Below are 22,458 nucleotides of genomic sequence, written 5' to 3'. Positions count from 1 at the left end.
TTATTTATAACTTGAACAAAGTAAAATTGAAATAATATTCATGTAACAAAAAAACCTGAAAACTCGACAACAGCGAACCAATGCAAACCGATATAATTGGTTTGGTTTGGTTTTGATAAAACTCGAACGAACCCGGTCCATGTACGCCCCTACTTCTCCTACTGAAAGCACAAGTAATATCAATCCAGCAAAGTGCAGACCGTAAAAGCTGACGTGCAGCCGCAGAATCCTCCGAAGGGCATTTTTGTCGAAGATTTTGGGAGCTCTATAAATAGAACTTTATGACTTTTTCAGGGCATATTTTCATTGTAGCAGCTAAGAGTCAATTATTTTTAGTTATTTGAAGCAAGTTTGAGCTATAATTGGAGAAGATCATCTACTCTTTCATTTAATTTTTGTTTTATGTCTTTAACTTCTTCTTATTTTTATCTTTTCATGACTCTTAGTATGAGTAGCTAGACTTTTATCTAGGGTTGTGATCCAACTCTATTGTGTAAATCTTATGGGTTATTAATATTATGCTTGCTATTGCTTGGGTTAGTGTTATTTAACCTTGTTTATGTTTTAAAGTTAGAATTGATGGTTGCAAATATTGATTCATGCCTTTTTGACCTTGTTCTTACTTGAGAAAGAGAAACTTAGTCTAGGAAAACTTGGCTAACAAGAAATTGAACTAGTAGAGTTATTGATTAGTTTAATTAACATATTTGAACTAGAGATAGGGATAATCTAACTTGGACTCATATTCAATTGCACTTATAGCTACCCATTTGAACTTTAGAAAGCTAAATTGTGCATAATCACTCCTTATCCGAGAGGTATTGAATGAGTACTTGAGTATTGAGAGTCATAACAACCCTGATCTATCAAGCAAGCATAAATTGACTTTACCCATTAGGCTTACACCTAGGTTAAGATTACAACCCTAGACTTTTCTCTATTTGATAAAATTTTAAATATATTTTAATTATTACTTGTTTGCTAGCTTAGTCACAAATCTTATTAGTTTAATTAGTAAAATTAATACCCACTTTTATTTGATTAAATTGTGTTATTTCAAGTTTCTCAGTTAAGTGTTTACCATAACACCCATACTAAACTCCTTGAGGTTCGACCCCGACTCGCGTTGGATTTTTATTATTGTAATGATTGTCTCATATTCCCTTATTTGGGGTGTGACTTGGATGTGAGTAATTTTTGGCTCCGTTGCCGAGGAGTTTACGATGTTAGCTATATACCTGAGTTTGTTTCTTGGGTATCTTCCTTTACTTTTGTGATTCTAACTTGTTGAAGTTATTATAGGTTTCTAATGGCAAACAACGAACTTGAAAACGTACCACTCGGAGAGGTGAATGGTAAAGAAGAACAACTTGATGAAATTCCACAAGTTCAACAATAAAATCGCTGAGGCTGTGGGCAACAAGACAATGTGCCTCCACCTCCCTCATCTCCACCAACACCACAAACCCCAAGCGGTACAATACCAGAATTTGCCTAATGAAGGTATGCAAGTGCCATAATTCCCCCTCGTATTAGAGCGGACAATATTTAAATCACTAATATGGTGCTCACTTTGCTCGAGCAACGAGGTTATTTCACCAGGGCGCCGCATCAAAATACTTACAAGAATTTGAGAGGTTTTGTGGATGCGTGTTGGGGAAGCAAATAAGCTAATGCTTCGAAAGATGCATTACGGTTAAGGCTTTTTCCCTTCTCACTAAGGGGGAAGGCATTGGATTGGTTGGAATGCTTGCCTAATCATTCTTTTCATACATGGGATAAATTGGCGCCATAGTTTATTTCTAAGTTCTTCTCTCCGGGGCATATGGCTACTCTACGGGATGAAATATTGGCCTTCAAGCAAGAGCCTACGGATGAAATTTTGGCCGAATTTTGTACAACAAAAAATTGTATACAAGTTATATATAAGTTGTATGTAAATTGTAGCTTTTTATCGGATTCTATACAATCAAAAATTATATACAAGTTGTATATAAATTGTAGTTTTTGAACGAATTTGTATATAACTTATAAGTACTCTAATTTCTTTTTATAAATAGAAAAATCTAACTAAACTGAGTAAATATTATCCTAATTTTGTATATATATAAAAAATTCCATTTATCATTTATTGGGCAACCCCAAATACGTACCTACCTTTGATTAAATGGCCGCATGTGGCCTAACAATGTGCTTTTGCAATCTGTGTATAATATTCCCTTCTCCATTATTTATGATACAGTATGAAGATTAATATATAACAAAAAAAACTTATGAAATTTGTTGTCTAAAATATGATATTATATTTGAGATTAATAACTAACAAGAAAAGAGTGACGTATCAATTGGAAGGAGGGTGTAGAAGTCTTTATCAAATATCAGTGTTACTTGTGGGTTCACTGCTTGGCATTCCAATAGATAGGTAATGCTTGAAAATTAAATCACTTGGTCCCTTATTTATTACTTATCTCCCAACGTTTCCCCTACATTTTAATGATTTATTTCGTTTTCACATTATTTTATTTATTCTACTAACTTATAAATTCACTCCCTTTTCTTCCCTTTTTGGTACCTTCTCCCCTCCCACAAAATATTATCTTCATTTTCTAGTCCTTACCATTTCTATCTTTAATTAATCTCTATCTTGGTATTCATGGACGTCGAGAAATTAATCTCCGACGTAAAGTCATCGTCCGTCGTACCGGCGAAAATCACCGGAGCGGATAAAGTTCATGAATTTACTAACATGGACTTGGTCATGAAGTTGCATTACATTAAGGGTCTTTATTTTTTCAGCAGTGATGCAGTTGAAGATTTGAATATATATGACTTTAAAAAGCCCATGTTTCATTTTCTTGAGCTATATTATGAGACCTCCGGCAGGATTAGGAGGTCGGAGGACGGCGGCGGCCGGCCGTTCATAAAATGTAATGACGGTGGTGTTAGGATTATCGAAGCTAAGAGTAGCAAAACAATTGAGGAGTGGCTGGTTATGAATGATGTTGAGGTTTTATTTTAAGATGTAATATTCTTAAAATAAGGGTGAATGGGAAATGGAGGGAAAATGAAATTTTGAGTAAAATTTTAAGTTTCCCCCTCTTAACAATGAGACATTGTCCCATATTGGAAGTGGAAGACATTTTTGGTGGGTATATATATAATTGTTCTTCTTGTAGCTCTTAAAGAGTTAAGAAGAAAGCAAGCCTCGCGCCGTCGTCGTCGTCGCTCGCTCGGCTCGGCTTCGGCTACGGCTACGGCTACGGCTACGGCTACGGCTACGGCTACGGCTACGGCTACGGCTACGGCTACGGCTACGGCTACGGCTACGGCTACGGCTTCGGATTTGGATTTGGATTTGGATTTGGTCAAATGATTGATTGATTAATTTTTTGGACCAAATTTATTTGTTAATAGTAAATATTAACGTAAGATTATCCGTATTTGTAACGGATATTTTCCAATCCGTGTATTTGATCATTGGCAGCCGGATAATGGTCTTCCCACCATGAAGTGCTTGCTCCACCATGAAGTGCTTGCTCCACCATGAATGTAATGCTTGCTCCACCATGAAGGGTGGACGTTTGGCTTGCACTCCCTCTTGCTTGCTATAAATAGGAGCAGCAAATGTTGAAGCTGAAACACTCGGAACTCAACTGAAATTACCAAGAACTCAACATACAATTGGCTATACATTGCACTCCTTCCTCTCAGAACTTCCATACGTTCTTCTGAGTATATACTCCTTCGTTCTGCATTGTTTTTAACTTCAAACAAAGCAACTGTAAGTGTGATTTGCTACCGAACTTTGTGTTCGCCGAAACACTGGGGTTTGAAGTACCGCTACACCAGTGTGTAATTCGTTCTATCCTGGGAGGAAATAATCCATTACCTTGGGTACTAGGAGGGGATTAAATTCCTTAAGGAAACACTGTGAATTCAGTGGGCTCGAATTCATTATTTACTGTTTCATTACGTTAACTTATATTTTGCAGAATTAATATTTACAAATACAGGAATATTGACCGGGAATAACAATCTTAAGGAATTTAATATTTATTTCTGTACTTGTGTTATTCTTATTATTCTGCAAACTAAAACCTTTGTGGTTTTGTGTACTCCCGTTTTGGAGAGTAAAGCCTTCGTGGCGTTTTGTTGGATATTAAAATCTACGTGATTTTTACTCCAGTTTGAAAACGTGTATTAAACGTTTGTTTGTGTCATTCTTTTACAGAAAAGATGATGACTGAAAACGAAAACCAAGCTGTTCCGATGGCGACTGCCAACGCAACGACAAGCCGAACACCGGCGTTGGCACCGGCAGAAAAACCCGGAAAATTTTCCGGGATTGATTTCAAACGCTGGCAGCAGAAGATGTTCTTCTACTTAACTACGTTATGTTTACAGAAGTTCATCAAGGAAGATGTTCCTGATCTGCCGGATAAAACTCCAGATAATGAACGCTTTCTCGTGATTGAAGCGTGGAAGCATTCTGATTTTTTATGCAAGAATTATATTCTTAGCGGACTGGATGATAATCTGTATAATGTATACAGTAGCATGGAGACATCCAAAGAATTGTGGAATGCGCTTGAAAAGAAATATAAGACTGAAGATGCCGGGATGAAGAAATTCGTTGCCGCAAAATTTCTGGACTACAAAATGATAGATAGCAAGTCTGTTATTACTCAAGTCCAGGAATTGCAAGTGATTATTCATGATCTACTTGCTGAAGGTCTTGTAATCAACGAAGCATTCCAAGTAGCAGCAATGATTGAGAAGTTGCCTCCATTGTGGAAGGACTTCAAAAATTATTTGAAACACAAACGAAAGGAAATGTCCCTTGAAGATCTCATTGTTCGGTTGAGAATTGAAGAGGACAATAAAGCTGCTGAAAGGAGAGGCCGTGGAAATTCAACAATAATGGGAGCAAATATTGTTGAAGCTAACAAAAAGAGGAAGAAGGCTTCTGGTCCGAAATACAACCCAAGCAAGAAGCGGTTCAGTGGAAACTGCTACAACTGTGGGAAATCCGGACACAAATCTACGGAGTGTCGTGCTCCGAAGAAAGACAAGAAAAGGGGTCAAGCAAACATGGTAGTAAACCATGATGATGTTGATAACTTGTGTGCCATGCTCTCTGAATGTAACTTGGTGGGAAATCCTAAACTGTGGTGGTTTGATTCAGGAGCCACTCGCCATGTTTGTGGAGTTAGAGAGGCTTTTGCTACCTATGCTCTTGCTGAACCCGGAGAGACAGTTTATATGGGAAATGCTTCAACAGCAAAAGTTGAAGGATATGGGAAGGTATTTCTAAAAATGACTTCTGGCAAGGTCATGACTTTGAACAATGTCCTTCATGTTCCCGAAATGAGAAAGAATTTAGTCTCTACTGGACTTCTTGTTAAGCACGGTTTTAAGTGCGTTTTTGTATCCAACAAGGTTGTAATTAGTAAGAATGGAATATTTGTGGGAAAAGGTTACCTCACCGAGGGCCTTTTCAATCTCAATGTAATGGTTGTTGAAAATAATAATAATATTCCAGCTTCTTCTTACTTACTTGAGTCAAATGATTTATGGCATGTGCGTTTGGGTCATGTCAATTATAAAACCTTGCGGAAAATGATTAACTTGGAAGTACTGCCCAAGTTTGAATGCGAAAAATCAAAATGTCAAATATGTGTGGAATGTAAGTATGTTAAACATCCTTATAAGTCAGTTGAAAGGAATTCGAATCCTTTAGACTTAATTCACACAGATATTTGTGACATGAAGTCAATACCATCTCGCGGTGGAAAGAAGTATTTCATAACTTTTATTGACGATGGTACTCGATATTGCTATGTTTACTTACTGAATAGTAAAGATGAAGCAATAGACGCATTCAGGCAATACAAAAATGAAGTTGAAACGCAACTTAACAAGAAAGTAAAAATGATAAGAAGTGATAGGGGTGGTGAATATGAATCTCCTTTTGAAGAAATATGTTTAGAATATGGAATTATTCATCAAACAACAGCCCCTTACACGCCCCAATCTAATGGGATTGCGGAAAGAAAGAATCGCACATTAAAGGAGATGATGAATGCGTTGTTGATAAGTTCTGGTTTGCCACAGAACTTGTGGGGGAAGCCATTCTTACGGCTAATCGAATATTAAATCGAGTGCCCCATAGCAAAACACAATCCATTCCTTATGAACAATGGAAAGGAAGGAAGCCCAACTTGAATTATTTTAAAGTGTGGGGGTGTTTGGCAAAAGTGCAAGTTCCTAAACCCAAAAGGGTAAAGATAGGACCGAAAACCGTTGATTGTGTTTTCATAGGATATGCGACAAATAGTAAAGCATATCGATTTCTGGTTCATAAATCAGAAAATCCCGAGATTCATAATAATACGGTTATAGAATCAGATAATGCTGAGTTTTTTGAAAATATATATCCGTATAAAAAGGAATGTGAGTCGTTTGGTAAAGGATCTAAACGACCTCGGGAAGAAACAAAAGAAAGTACATGTAATCAGGAGAATCCAAGACGTAGTAAACGTCAAAGAACGTCTACTTCATTTGGACCAGATTTTGTGACTTTCTTATTGGAGAATGAGCCTCAAACATTTAAAGAAGCTATGACTTCTTCGGAATCATTGTTTTGGAAAGAGGCAGTCAATAGTGAAATAGAATCCATATTGAACAACCATACCTGGGAATTGGTTGATCTTCCTCCTGGAAATAAACCTTTGGGTTCTAAATGGATTTTTAAGAGAAAAATCAAAGATGATGGCACTATTGATAAATTCAAGGCAAGGCTCGTAGTCAAAGGGTATAGACAACGAGAAGGTCTAGACTACTTTGATACATACTCTCCAGTTACAAGAATTACGTCCATACGGATGTTAGTAGCATTAGCTGCAGTGTATGGTCTTGAAATTCATCAAATGGATGTTAAGACGGCCTTCTTAAATGGAGAGTTGGAGGAAGAAATTTACATGGAACAACCCGAAGGGTTTGTGGTTCCAGGTAAAGAAAAGAAGGTATGTAGACTTGTTAAGTCTCTTTACGGACTAAAACAAGCACCCAAACAATGGCATGCGAAATTTGACCAAACAATGTTGTCAAATGGTTTTAAGATAAATGAATGTGATAAATGCGTGTACATTAAAAATGTTCCAAATCACATAGTCATTGTTTGCCTATATGTGGATGATATGTTGATAATGAGTAATGACATTGCCAACATAAATGCTACTAAGCGTATGTTCAATAGCAAATTTGATATGAAAGACTTGGGAGTTGCTGATTTAATTCTGGGAATTAAGATCAATAAGACTCCTCAAGGTCTGGCATTGTCACAATCTCATTATATTAAGACAGTACTTGAAAAATTCAAGCACTTGGGCTTTAAAGTTGCAAAGACTCCAATTGACGTGAATCTTGCATTAGCAAAGAACAAAGGCCAAAGCATATCACAATTGGATTATGCTCGTGTATTGGGATGCTTAATGTATATCATGAATTGTACACGACCAGACATAGCTTGTGCTATAAGTAAACTGAGTCGATATACGAGCAATCCAGGCCAATCTCATTGGATGGCAATGAAACGAGTTTTGGGATATTTAGAACATACCCAGAACTTTGAATTGCACTACAGTAATTTCCCTGCGGTGATTGAGGGATACTGTGATGCAAATTGGATCACCGGTTCAACTGATTCTAAGTCCACGAGTGGATATGTTTTCACTATTGGTGGAGGAGCGGTATCTTGGAAGTCGTCCAAACAAACATGTATTGCCCGCTCTACAATGGAGGCTGAATTCATAGCCTTAGATAAAGCCGGTGAAGAAGCTGAATGGCTCCGGAATTTCTTGGAAGACATTCCATTTTGGCCCAAACCGTTGACATCAATATGCATACATTGTGATAGTCAAGCGGCAATTGGAAGGGCTGGGAGCGTCATGTATAACGGTAAATCTCGTCATATACGACGAAGACATAAAACCGTTAGGCAATTACTCTCTAGAGGAATTATCACAATTGACTATGTAAAGTCAAGTGATAATGTGTCGGATCCACTTACAAAAGGCCTAACTAGAGAGGTAGTTGAGAAATCATCAAGGGGAATGGGGCTATGGCCGAGAACAAGTCATTGTGGCGGTAACTCTACCTAGAAGACTGGAGATCCCAAGATCTAGGTTCAAAGAGATCAAACAAAGTCATTAATGACGGTTCAACATTGTCAAATAAAATTTTAGTCCATTCTCGTGATGAGACAATGTTCAGTACCAAGGATAAAGCATTAAGGCTTTTTAATGATTTCTAAATTTGATACGGGGTATATCAAATAGTGTATCTACAGGATGACACGTTTAGGAATCACCTATTTAAGTGTGAAGTGTGAGCCGCTTCAAGGAGAACTTTGTAAGGCCAGTTCTCTACGCACTTATGAACCAGGCGGTGTTCATGGCTGAAACGAACACAACAATGAGAACCAAAGACGGTTAAGGGTTGATTGTGTGACTTATGGTTGTCTAGGTATACACCAAAGATCGACGGTTCAAAGATATCAAATCTACCGATTGACCGAGTATATCCGACATAAGTTTACTACGGAAAGTTCAAAGGGAAACCTACTTATCCAGATGCGATTAATCCTTGCTTGTAAATCACACAGTTTTTCCATGCATACTTCCATGATATAGCCATTCCCCATTCATGTGGGGGATTGTTGAGGTTTTAATTTAAGATGTAATATTCTTAAAATGAGGGTGAATGGGAAATGGAGGGAAAATGAAATTTTGAGTAAAATTTTAAGTTTCCCCCTCTTAACAATGAGACATTGTCCCATATTGGAAGTGGAAGACATTTTTGGTGGGTATATATATAATTGCTCTTCTTGTAGCTCTTAAAGAGTTAAGAAGAAAGCAAGCCTCGCGCCGTCGTCGTCGTCGCTCGCTCGGCTCGGCTTCGGCTACGGCTACGGCTACGGCTTCGGCTTCGGCTTCGGATTCGGATTTGGATTTGGATTTGGATTTGGATTTGGTCAAATGATCGATTGATTGATTAATTTTTTGGACCAAATTTATTTGTTAATAGTAAATATTAACGTAAGATTATCCGTATTTGTAACGGATATTTTCCAATCCGTGTATTTGATCATTGGCAGCCGGATAATGGTCTTCCCACCATGAAGTGCTTGCTCCACCATGAAGTGCTTGCTCCACCATGAATGTAATGCTTGCTCCACCATGAAGGGTGGACGTTTGGCTTGCACTCCCTCTTGCTTGCTATAAATAGGAGCAGCAAATGTTGAAGCTGAAACACTCGGAACTCAACTGAAATTACCAAGAACTCAACATACAATTGGCTATACATTGCACTCCTTCCTCTCAGAACTTCCATACGTTCTTCTGAGTATATACTCCTTCGTTCTGCATTGTTTTTAACTTCAAACAAAGCAACTGTAAGTGTGATTTGCTACCGAACTTTGTGTTCGCCGAAACACTGGGGTTTGAAGTACCGCTACACCAGTGTGTAATTCGTTCTATCCTGGGAGGAAATAATCCATTACCTTGGGTACTAGGAGGGGATTAAATTCCTTAAGGAAACACTGTGAATTCAGTGGGCTCGAATTCATTATTTACTGTTTCATTACGTTAACTTATATTTTGCAGAATTAATATTTACAAATACAGGAATATTGACCGGGAATAACAAATGATTCTTCTGTTAATGATCAGCTTGTTTATGATCAAGTTCTTGGTCCTGAGTTGGGCTTTGCACCTCTTGTATTCATTCAGGTAATTAACTAAATTTTCTTCCTCTTCTAAACTAATTCTTATGAGGATTTAAGTTATCTACATCTAACACTTTTATTAAATTTTACATTATTAGTGTAATATATACAGTAGTTTTTTTTTTACGGTTCATTCTAGATTATGAGTCAATGCTTCTTAAATAGAGTTACTTGTAATTACTTTTTTAAGCGACTTGATTCTATAACTTTTTTTTACGGCATCATCGCAGAATTTAAACTCTTCTAATAATATTGGGTTTTTGAAGATGTTAAGGTGGTTAAAGAGAGAAAATTTTGCTCTAAAGAATAATATTCCCTGTGATCGCTATGTATTTCTCTTTGTGTGCGCAGAGCCGACGTAAACTTTTGTTATCGGATTCATTTGAGCTCAATATTTTTAATGCGGTAGATAAATTTATATATAAAATTCATTGACATTATAACAAATAATATGAAATTATAATTTTAAAAATATAATGAATTTTATACTAAACTTAAATTCTGTATCCGCCCGTGACTACGTGTGTGTATGTGAGAGAGAGAATCAGGTCTGGTATATAAGGAAAAATTGCATGCAATTATTAATGATACAAGAACGCAAGCTTGAATTAGTGCACGTTCATTAAGGTCCCGTGATGGGATGACCTAGCGGTGACTGTATTGGAAGAGGTCACTGTCGAATTTATTTCATGAACTGCTGTACTATATTTAATTCTCTAGATTTACAGTTGTCAGTTAGTTTTGCATGTTGATTATTAAATACAAACTAGTATTAGTATCCGGTGTGATGCGCGGACACAAATGATATCAAATTGTGATGTAGATTATTTGAATCATGTGCAAATAAATTGTGATGTAGAAAGTCAAATATGTCTTATTTATCACATCATTTTTATGCAATTTCTTTTTTCTTTTTGTTCTTTTCTTATAGTTATTATATTATTTATTATTTAATATTATTATACTATCATATAATTTTTTATTAGCTTAATAATTAAATTAATGTCTTTCTTATTATTCTTTTAATAGTATTTAATAAATATAAATATTTTATTCTTGCAATTTGGTATATTTTTATGCTTGTATCCTCTTATTCAGAATTTTATAATCATTTAAATTTATCAGTAATATTTGTAAATATAATTTAATTTATTTGTTTTTAAATTGATTTAAAGTATAAGTATCATCACATTACCTCTATTTTCTTATACATTCTCTTCCCTACTATAAATTTTAAGTAGTTTTTATATTAATGTTTTATCTATAACCAAAATAATATCATATTTTATTTTATTTTATTTTAAATTTAACTTTGAATTAGTCTAAAATATTAGTACATAAGCTATTTGATTATTATGTTCCAAATGTATTGAGCTCTCTCATCATTATTTTTGTAGTAGATGCAATTAAATTTTCTTTGTTTTTTAGCTTTAAGATACAAATTTAATTTTTAATTTTCATTAGTAAAATTACCTATATTAGAAATTTATTTTGTATTGTTAAAATTTTATTTTAATCATAGAAAAATATTTTCTTAATTGTTTGAACACATTATATCTAAATATTTAGTAATATTTTTACTGTCATTTTATTTCTTTACGTAATATTTTCAAAAATAAAAAAACATTACGAAATATAAAAAATCTCATCTCAAATTCAAATAATTCTTATAATTCTATATTCTAAATTGGATCGCATTTTCAAAAAAAATATGTTATGCTTTAAAACTTAAATTAATTGCACTCAATTCAAATATTAATCAGAGAAACATATTTTCTTAATTGTTTGAACACATTATATCTAAATGTTGTAGTAATATTTATGTATAAAATATTCGTTTACCCGATTTATCAATATTAATATGACTTTTTTATTCTTGTTATTAAATATTTTTTACCAACTATTTAATATTTTTCTTACCTTATAAATAATTTGTATACTTTATGTAAGATCTTATTTTGCTGCTTGAATTTACTTAATTTTTTAAACTCAATAAATCTTTAATATCTTAAGTAAATTTTAGGTTTATTTTATATTTTAACTTACTCCAAAGTATAAATAGTCATAGGTTATCTCAATTTACGTCTTTCTATATTTTTTATTTTTTTCTACTATAGTTTTTTAATTAATGTTTTACCTTCATATTTCTAGCTAATATAGAAGAATATCTATGAGTAGATCAATATATAGATATAAATATAGATATTGATATAGATATAGATACAAATATACATATAAATATAAATATAGATATATAGATTAGATTTGTCTAAGATCTATTTAGATTATGTATAAGATTTATTAAACTACTTCCATTAATTATGTTTTCATTTAAAATTTCTAATTATTAATGTTCTCCTAAAATTGCCAAGTGACTTCATTTTAGCTTGTCACTTGGCTTAACCACAATGCATACTACCCTCATTTTAATATAATATAGATATTCTAGATTCTGCACTAGTTGAAAGAGTTTGATTGAGAAATTAATAATAATAATAATAATAATAATAATAATAATAATAATAATAATAATAATAATAATAATAATAATAATAATAATAATAATAATAATGATGATGATTAAGAAGTTATACTTCTAATGAATAATGATTATCTAATACTCCCTCCATTTCAAGTTATGTGAACCTATTTTCTTTTTAGTACGTGTCAAAAAGAATGATCAATTTCACTATTTAGAAACAATTTACTTTTATGCAATGATTTATAGACATACAAAATATATGTGCTTCATTTTACCCACAAGTTCAAAAGTTTTCTTTTTTTTCTTAAACTCCGTGCCCAGTCAAATAGGTTCACATAGTTTGAAACGGAGGGAGTATAAAAAATTTGCAATGGCGCTTGCTAGCTATTCGATTTTATTTTTTATCTCCAATTCTATTGCTATACTAAAATCTTTTTGTTTTTTACACTCTAAAATGAAGTATTATTCAGAGATAGTAAACGAAGTACTTTAAAGATGTGAAGTAGGATCGACAGAAAGAAGCTAGACTTCTCTTTTATTGATGATTAAGTGGTGGACTTCATCGTTCTTCAGCATATTACAATTTATGTACCTATCAACGAAAGAAAGAGTCCGCCATTTATTTTTAACGAGTCTATTAAAAGAGGGATAAAACTCACCGTGGTTATAAAATATTAAATTATACGAAATTAAATTATAGAGAATAGGTCTCTTTCCTAATAGATGGGACGTTATTAACTTCCTATAGGAGTATTTATTAGTGAAGATGAAAGTCAAATTTAATTTTGTTAGTATTCACCCTTGCCCCGGGGCAACCAGCTTGAAGTTTGAAAGGGGCGAAATTGACCGCGACATGATTTGGCTTTTAATTTTTGTACGATCACATCACACGCACATCGACTAATTTCACGGGATATTTATCATTTCCCACCAGTAACACATGCTAGGTAACTCTATCCACTAAAGCTTGGATAAATGAGAAGAAATTATCTACTAGTTTTTTTGTATCCACTGGAATCTGAACCTGAGATCGCTTCATTATGCTACGTGGCTTTTTAATTTTATCTCATATAAAAATCAAGAATTGACTCTTGCTATAAGCCCTGCATTTCTTGAAGTACCAAAAGTAACAAGTCTCCTTTTTTTTATATATCAATATTTTATTTTATTTTTTTTGTAAGTAGTTCATTAATATATGACCAACCCTACGTTGAAATATGAAGTTGATTTGGTACGGAGGGAAAAAGGTAGCTGGACAGGACCCTTATCTTTTTCAAGATCGAATTTGGTACTTTGTACCATGATATGCTTTTATGAAAGCATTTACGTGCATTTACAAGTTACCAAAGCCTTGCCTAACTTATAAAACTTGGTTTCTGAATCGACCTCTCCTGAATATTCCAAAAAAGTATCAGCCTAAATATCTTTTCCTGACAAAAGAACAACTTCAGTCCCTTTCCTTGTGTAATTAATCTTATGCAAAATCATGATTTATCACCGCTTCTTTTGTTATTATTGAGTTGCAAATTAAAAATTCTAGTTTTTGTACATAACATCATTTAAGTTATATGCACCGATAATATAAAGATTATTTACTGCTATATTCTTATTTTTTTTCTCGTGCCGAGGGTCTACTGGAAACAGTCTCTTCACATTTATTGTAAGGGTAAGGTCTGCGTACTATTTACCCTCCCCAAACCCCCCTGTAAAACTGTACTGTGTTTGTTGTTGTTGTTGTTATTGTTATTGTTGTATTGTAAAGATTATTTAAACGAGCGATCAACAAAGCTTCGGTTATTATAGTGTGTAAGTTCCCTTTTTATCGGGTTACATCATCATCATCATCATCATAATAATAATAATAATAATAATAATAATAATAGAAATTTGCTTGTAATTACTCGATATGTGACTTGATTACTTTTTTCTTTTCTTTTTCACATTGGATATTTTGTGTCCAGTTCACTTGGTTCAAATGTGGAGGGATGTCAATAGGGCTAAGCTGGGCTCATGTTCTTGGAGATGTATTTTCAGCTTCAAATTTCATCAACATTTGGGCACAAATCATGGCTGGTCAACTCCCACCTCAGTCTCTTAACAACTCAAGAACCAACAATAAATTCATCAATCCATTATTATCTACAGTTGACAAGTTACCATTTTCTCTAAAGAAGGTTGATCCAGTTGGTGATCATTGGAGAATCACCAACAGTTGCAAAATGATATCACATTCTTTTCACATTACAGAAAAGGAACTAAACCAACACATTTCCAAGATTTTTGGACCTAAACAATCAGCTAAAGTGAAGCCTTTTGATGTAATTTCTGCTACAATGTGGAAAATTTTGGCAAAGGTAAGGGGGGAATCAGCAGAGCCTGGGATTGTGACAATTATAAGTAAGGACAACTCTTGTGACAGAGAAATAACTCAAGTGTCTAACAACGGTCAAATGATTAGCATAGTTGAAGCTAATAACGTTAAAGTTTCAGAGGCAAATGTTTTGGAATTGGCAAAGTTGATAGCTGAAAAGGGTGTGGATGAGACTAAAGTTGTTGAAGAATTAATGGAGAAAGAGAATGGCACATTAGACTTTGTTGTGTATGGTGCAAACCTTACATTTGTGAATCTTGAAAAGGCAAATATTTATGGGTTTGAACTTAGGGGTAAAAAACCACTTTTTGCCAGTTATAATATTAGTGAGGTTGGTGAGGAAGGTGTTGTTTTGGTGTTAGCAGGGCCTGAAAATTTGAATGGTAAAGAAGGTGGAAGGATAGTGAATTTGGTTTTGCCTGAAGATCAAATTGAAGGGTTTAAAAATGAGTTGAGAGAGGAATTAGGCGTATTCTGAAATTAATAAAGTGAGGAAAAAACTCCCCATTTATATGGGCTTCTGATTAAAATTTGTTAGGTCGAACAAAATTTTATATATGGCTGAAAATATTGGAAGCCTAAGTGCAATCTTAATTATGTGTTTGAGGTGGAGGAATTCTGACTCCTCCATTTTCGTTAGGATGGAGAATGGAACCAGTTGTATTTGATAGTACAGTTATAATTTTGAATAATTTTCGTAATGGATAATTTGAGAGACGTTTGACTTTATTCACCTTCTTTGTGATTTGTGATATTATGCTCACTTCTCCTATTTTAATTTTTATGTAGCAAGTGTTACTTTTGTATTTTTTATAATAATAAATTTATGATACTCCAGAATTACCCTTTTGTTATATTAATTATTGAAATATTAAATTAATTTGATCAAACTAATATCTATTCCTCTTCTTCCTTTACCTATTATATTGTCCAATTTAAAGCCTAGAGCTGCCTGCTGCCGGTTTCATATCTAACATTGCGCCTCATTTGTAGAACAACCCGTTACAAGATCCTTCAATCGTGTCATTTTCTGAGCATAGAAGAAGAATAAACTATATTTAAATATAAGTATTGAAGCTTTTAGTTAATTATCTGTTCCCGATCTTAGAAGAAAGAGAACTAACTAAATTGAGAAGTTATACAAATTCAAGCATAAAGTTAGTTTTAAGTAACAGATGTTAACCAGACTACTACTCAAGCCCAGTCCAACAAAGGAAAACAGCAGGCCCACTAATCTTTAGTTAGAGACCCGACCCAAATTCTACACATTTACTTTATACTTTGCAACTCATATTATTTGTATCTTTTTCTTTTCTATACTTGTAAATATATAAAGACAACAAATATGAATAGCGATCAAATTGGTCAGATTTTATTTTGACCAACTAATTTCTCTCACGTTTATCTCTCTCTTCTTCTTCGACCATTAGAGTTTTCTCTCGTTTGATCCGCCATAACTCACAATTACTCCAAGTTAACATGGTATCAGAGCGAGAATCTAGACTCCTCTCATCGTGAGCTTTCTTCCGGTTGTACCCTTGCCAGAAGTTTTTGTCGTTTTGGTTTCGATCGACGACGGCGGTGGTCGAAACAGTGTTCATATTCTTTCCATCAGAAAAATTTGGGGTTTTTCAACATCGATCCTTGCTTGAGGTATATCTCTTCTGAAATTTTGATTTTCACGGAAGTATCATCAGATTTGTGAAGAACAACTCTTTCTAGAGTTTGCGATTAAACGAGACCTTACTTTTTCGAGTTTTCAGAAGAAGGCTGGTAATTTACTCTCTCCTATTGCATGTGTTGTATCTCTGTTTGCCTCTATTGTTTTCAGCTCAATTTAACTTCTATGTTGTGTATTTGTTATGATTGGATGTAAAATGGGTAGTATACTGGATAATAATGATGTGTCTCTCACTTCTGATGGTTTCACTCCCTTCTCATTGGATCTATCTCACCCTCTATATATTCATCCGTCTGATAACCCTGATAGTCTATTGGCGTCTGTACCATTCAATAAGCCTAGTTTTGTGCTTTGGAGAAGTAGTATGATTACATCTCTCTCTGCAAAGAATAAGTTAGGCCTTGTAGATGATAGAATCTCCAAGCCTACATCAGATTCCCCTTATTATGCATATTGGGAAAGATATAATAACATGGTCAAGGCCTGAATAACAAGTTCAGTATCTAGAGAGATTGCTACCAGTGTGATGTGCTTTAATACTGCCAAGGAATAATAGGTTTGGGCAGTCAAACGGGCCCAAATACATTCAAATTCAAAGGGAAGTCCATTTCACTACTCAGAGGCCTCCTATTTGACAAAAATAATAAGCCTCTGAGATGAGATGCATTCCTCCTATGTAGGACCTGTATGCTCTTGTGGAGCCTTTCCTAAGTTCATAGAAGATCAATAATTATTTCAATTCCTAAATGGCCTAAATGACTCCTACTCAACTGTAAAGAGTGTTATTATGATGATGAATCCCATTCCACCCATGAGCAAGGCATATTCCCTTCTTCAACAAGATGAGAGTCAAATGGAAGCTCATTTTTCTGCTCTAAATTTTTCTCGAAATATAGCTTATTTCTTGGTTTCTCCTAGTTTATCCAATGGGAACAAGACTTTTAGTCAGAAGGTGAATTTTGAATCCGGGAGGACTAACAAACCTGTTTCTTGAAAGTATTACAAGAAACCTGGATACACTGCGGATAAATATTATAGACTCCTTGGATTTCCTCTAGACTTCAAGTTCACAAAGAACAAGAAGTCTGCTTCATGTGTCCAGACTGAACCTTCTTTTACTTCTTCTACACATGCATGTGCATCGCCAACTACACAATTTTTTGAGCCATCAGTTCATGGATTCACTAGAGAGCAGTACCAAAACCTTTTGACCTTGTTTCAGCAGGCTCATTTATCCTCTGGGTCTACTCATGATGGTTCCACTGTGGACAACACATCTTTTGCATATTGTGCAGGTTTGTTTAGTAGTTATGATGTAGGTTATGTGGATTCTCATGTATGTGCTTCATCATAGTTAGATGTAAATCCTTGGATATTAGATACATGTGTCACTAATCATATGACTCCACATAGACACCTACTCTTTAATGTACAACCATTAACCAAATCATTCCTTGTCACCTTGCCTAATGGATATAAAGCCAAAGTTATTTTCACTAGCTCATTACATCTCAGACATGATATAGTTTTGCTTCATGTCCTTCTTGTTCCATCTTTTCATTTCAATTTGATTTATGTGTATCAACTCATCTGTCAGCTAGATTGTTCAGTTTTATTTACCAAATCACTCTGCTCTTTACAAAGCCCTTCTCTGAAGAGGCCACTGGAAATTAGTAAGACTGCATGAAGGCTATACTATCTCTATCCAGATGCTGACCTTTTTCCTACTACATCCACTTCTATGTCTATTTCTGCTTCATGTACTTCTTTGCATGTTTCTGTTCCTTCTGTTAAAGCTAGTAATGTAATAGATCATGTTGTTGATGTTGTTTTCTGTAATCACTCATCTATTTCTAATAAAGTGAATTTGTTTTGGCATCAAAGACTGGGGCATATGCCTTTTCACAAAATGAAGTCTATTATGTACTTGTATGACAAAGTTTCATCTAAACAAACTTTCTTTTGTCCTGTTTGTCTAATGGCTAGACGATAAAGATTACCTTTTCTTGAAAATGTAATACATTCCACTGCCCCATTTCAAATAGTCCACGTTGATATTTGGGGTTCATATAATACTAAAACTTACAACGGATTCAGATATTTCTTGACTCTAGTAGATGATTATACAAAGGCTATCTGGACCCATCTTCTTTCTTTTGTAAAAGCAATGCACTTTTCATCATTAAAGCTTTCACTGCTATGGTCAAAGTGCATTTTAAATCCTTTATCCAAACTTTTATATTAGATAATTCTCTTGAACTTGGTAGTAGCCCTAGGGGCATCACTTTTTTCAATAGTGAAGAGATTTTACACCTAATTACTATTCCACATACTCTCCAAATATGGGACGACTGTGTCCTAACTACCACCTATCTCATCAATAGAATTCCTTCAGTTGTTATTAAGAATCTATCACCCTATGAAAAATTACATGGGATTCCTCCGTCCTATGACCACCTCAAGTCTTTTGGGTGTTTATGTTTTGCTACCTCTCCCAAGGTAGGCAGAGATAAATTTTAGTCTAGGGTCATACCTTTTATTTTTTTTGGGGTACCCTTGTGGCAAAAAAGGTTACAAGCTTCCTAACATTTCCAATCATTCTATTTTCTTCTCTAGGGATGTAGTTTTCTATGAACATATGTTTCCTTATAAGTCTGATTCTTCTCCTATTTTGTCTCCTTCTCCTCTTTCTGATCCTATAGATTCCATACCTCCTCCTGCCTCTTTTATCCCTAGCAATGATACTTTCCCTTCTGATATTCCTCCTTTCAATCCAACTCCTAGTCCTTCTACTCCACCCTCTACTTCTCCTATTTATCATTCTCCAGTTTCTCTGCTTGATCCTTCTTCCCTATGATTCTTCCTCTCCTCCTTCTATTCTTCCTTTGAGAAGATATTCCAGACCAGTCCAACAACGTATCCACCTTAAAGATTATATTTGCTCTTATGTTCTTTCACCTACATCCATTTTACCTTCCAAGGTATCCGCTGTTGATTTGCATATTCATGTTGAGTTCTACCAGCAGCTTGCTTCCAATTCTGCTTGGAAAGAGGTCATGCTAAAGGAATTTCAGGCTCTTGAGGCAAATTAGACATGGGACATTGTGCCTCCTCCCCCTCATAAGAAAGCTATTCCTTATAAGCGGGTTTATAAAATAAAGCAGAAGGTTGATGGATCCATTGAAAGATATAAAGCAAGACTAGTTATTAAGGGTGAATCTCAGCAGGAAGGAATTAACTTTACAAAAATATTTTCTCATGTTGTTAAGCTCACAACCATCAAATTCTTACTAACTCTGGCTGCTAAGAAAATGTGGATTGTTTTCCAGCTTGATGTTAATAATGCCTTCCTCCATGGTGATCTCCATGATGAGGTCTACATGAAGGTCCCACCTGGTCTTGATATTTGTGGCTATTCTTCTTCTTCTTCTTCTTCTTCTTCTTCTTCTTCTTCTTCTTCTTCTTCTTTGGTTTGCAAACTCAAGAAGTCCCTCTGTTGCCTTAGGCAATCTTTCAGGCAGTGATTTTCAAAACTGTCTGAAGCTCTACTTTCTAAAGGCTACACTTCAAGTCTTAATGATTACTCTTTATTCAACAAGTCTTCTTCTGATTCTCTAGTTATCTTGGCTGTGTATGTTGATGATATTCTATTGACTGGTAATGATCTCTATGAAATGTAATCTCTAAAATCTTATTTAGATGCTACATTTAAGATCAAAGATTTGGGTTCAGTGCACTGTTTTTTGGGTTTGGAGATCTATCTTCATCCTCAAGGGTACATCATGAGTCAATAGACTGACCTTCTCCCTAAGTTCAATTGTCAGCATTTCTCCTCTATGTTGACTCCATTGGATCCTTCTGCCAAGCTCACTGTGGATATGGGGGAGCATTTCTCTAATCCTAGCTTGTATAAGAGATTGGTTGGGAAGCTGAATTTTTTGCAATATGCTAGACCTGACATCTCATTTCCAGTACAACATTTAAGTCAGTTTTTACAGAAACCTCAGGTTCCCCACATGATGGCTGCTTTGCATGTACTTAGATATCTCATGAATGACCCTGCTCAAGGTGTTTTACTTTCAAGTTCTTCTGATTTTTCCCTTCTAGCATATTCTGATTCTGATTGGGCATCTTGTGCTATATCTCATTGTCACAATCCCAATTTTCCTCCGTAGTATGTCGTGATGACACCTAGTCCTAAGACTAGGTAAGCCTAACACTTACTGAACTAAAAGATAGAATTTAACCAGAAACAACCATTAAGCATGATACTAAAATTTCTATAGTAAACCAATAATCCTGAGTGCAATTCAATACCCAAAACCGATAGTACAAGTCATAAGCTCTACTGAGTTTACTAGAAAAATCAGCTAAGTACAATTGTTATGGAATAGAAATAGACAGTACAAGTACAATATCAGAAGGTGACTCTGAGGCCTGCGAATGCGACGACAGGTATATCTTGAGTCTCCGTAGCAAAATCCGAACAGCTAGCTAGTGATCAACCAACTCCGAAGTACCTAAGTCCGCACAAAAATATGCAAAAAGCGTAGCATGAGTACACCACATCGGTACCCAATAAGTATCAAGACTAACCTCGATGGAGTAGTAACGAAGGACAGTCAAGACAACTACTAGAATAAGCAACATGTACAAGTGTGAATGTGAAACTAACAAGAAAAGCTAAGTCAATATAAGACTAAGCATGGTAAAGGTGACAAAACATTACTCGCAATAAAAAAACTAGAAACAACGATTAGCAACAGGGAACAAACAAACAATAATGTCGTAAAGTGAGCTGAACATAGTGTAAGTCCGGTGAGACCAAGTAATTAAAACAAGTAATAACTCAATAAGAGCAACCGCTTTCACACACTTCACCTCATAGTTACATTTCACGGGTCCCAATTCATGAATCCTAATCACTTGGCATCTTGTGCCCACATTATAATTCATAACCGCTCGGATGACTCACATGCCAAGGGAGTGATAATATTTCATACCCTCACGGACAACTCACGTGCCAGCAATAATAATGACCTTTGATCGTACAGACAACTCACATGCCAATTTAACAACTCTCACAGAGAAGGCAAGTAAACGAGAGTACATGTAAATGGTTCGTAACATCAGGATTCGCCTTTTTTAAACGATATGGGCGATTAATTACTTGTATGCTTGTGTAAGCGTTCTATCACAACTCAAGTCAATAAGTAAGAGTAGAGACAATAAATGGCACATAAGGAACAATCACCAAAAAATGTGCAATGTATAACTCACACAAGGTTGGCACACCACTACACAAACATCGTCACTAACAATGCCCCCAGGCCATCACAACTCATCACAAATTATTCCCCGACATAGCCCACCTTGTCTCGCCATGTGCACAACAGTAAAGTAAATGTCCGCCTTGTCTCGCCGTACGCGCATAATAATATTCCCACCTTGTCTCACCACATGTGCAAACCCACATATATAGCCCGCCTTGTCACACCGCATGTGCAAATATCAATAGTAACAAAAGCACGGACAACTCACGTGCGAACACCCTGACAATCCTCTCAACAATACCACGAGTGCCACAAACATAACAATACAATATAAGGTCTTTCACCACATGTGCCCATATGCCACAACTTTCCCTCAAAACAAATTTCAATACCGCAACCACGCATATCCCTCGGGTCAATAACACTGAGTACAATAACAACAATAATAATACGAGAGTACGACAAGTAAATCAACACAAGAACTACAGAACACAAGGAAATAGAAGAACGAGCTCACAATGAAAGACAACACAGGTATTAATGGTTCCAACAAGAATAGCTCAACAAGGAGAGAGATAATGTATAACAACGATTTCACATAAGTAGAATTCAACGATAAGAGAGATAGCATAAATTAATGATTCCAAATAAGGATAAGTCAACCATGAATGGGATAACAAAACTTCAATTAAGGTTAAGTAATTACGGGAGAGATAATAATAATAACTTCAATTAAGATTAAGCAATTACGGAAAATATAATAATAACTTCAATCAAGGTTAAGAAATTATGGAAAGGATAATGATAATTTTGATTAAGGTTAAGAAATTATGGAAAAAATAATGATAACTTCAATTAAGGGTA

General features: G+C 34.9%; 2 protein-coding genes and 1 long non-coding RNA gene across 3 annotated transcripts; all 3 read left to right on the top strand.

The window, feature by feature from the left end:
- Positions 1–2,537: 2,537 nt before the first annotated feature.
- Positions 2,538–15,369, top strand: LOC104112941 (protein ECERIFERUM 2). The gene is made up of 3 exons (XM_070191764.1): positions 2,538–3,001; positions 9,714–9,791; positions 14,231–15,369. Exons 1-3 carry the CDS (start codon positions 2,654–2,656, stop codon positions 15,116–15,118), a joined length of 1,314 nt encoding a protein of 437 aa, XP_070047865.1. The 5' UTR covers positions 2,538–2,653; the 3' UTR covers positions 15,119–15,369.
- LOC138903513 (uncharacterized) lies at positions 9,798–14,066 on the top strand. The gene is made up of 2 exons (XR_011412698.1): positions 9,798–10,562; positions 12,228–14,066. It is a non-coding gene; the product is annotated as an uncharacterized lncRNA (long non-coding RNA).
- A 1,745-nt stretch (positions 15,370–17,114) lies between the features above and the next one.
- LOC138903039 (uncharacterized) lies at positions 17,115–20,496 on the top strand. The gene is made up of 8 exons (XM_070190948.1): positions 17,115–17,273; positions 17,319–17,616; positions 18,031–18,156; positions 18,308–18,335; positions 18,938–19,148; positions 19,303–19,404; positions 19,651–19,791; positions 20,146–20,496. Exons 1-8 carry the CDS (start codon positions 17,115–17,117, stop codon positions 20,494–20,496), a joined length of 1,416 nt encoding a protein of 471 aa, XP_070047049.1.
- The last annotated feature ends 1,962 nt before the right edge of the window (positions 20,497–22,458 follow it).

This window comes from Nicotiana tomentosiformis, chromosome 12 (genome assembly GCF_000390325.3).
Source record: "Nicotiana tomentosiformis chromosome 12, ASM39032v3, whole genome shotgun sequence".
NCBI classification, from domain to species: Eukaryota; Viridiplantae; Streptophyta; class Magnoliopsida; order Solanales; family Solanaceae; genus Nicotiana; species Nicotiana tomentosiformis.
This window is presented reverse-complemented; position numbering and strand designations above follow the sequence as displayed.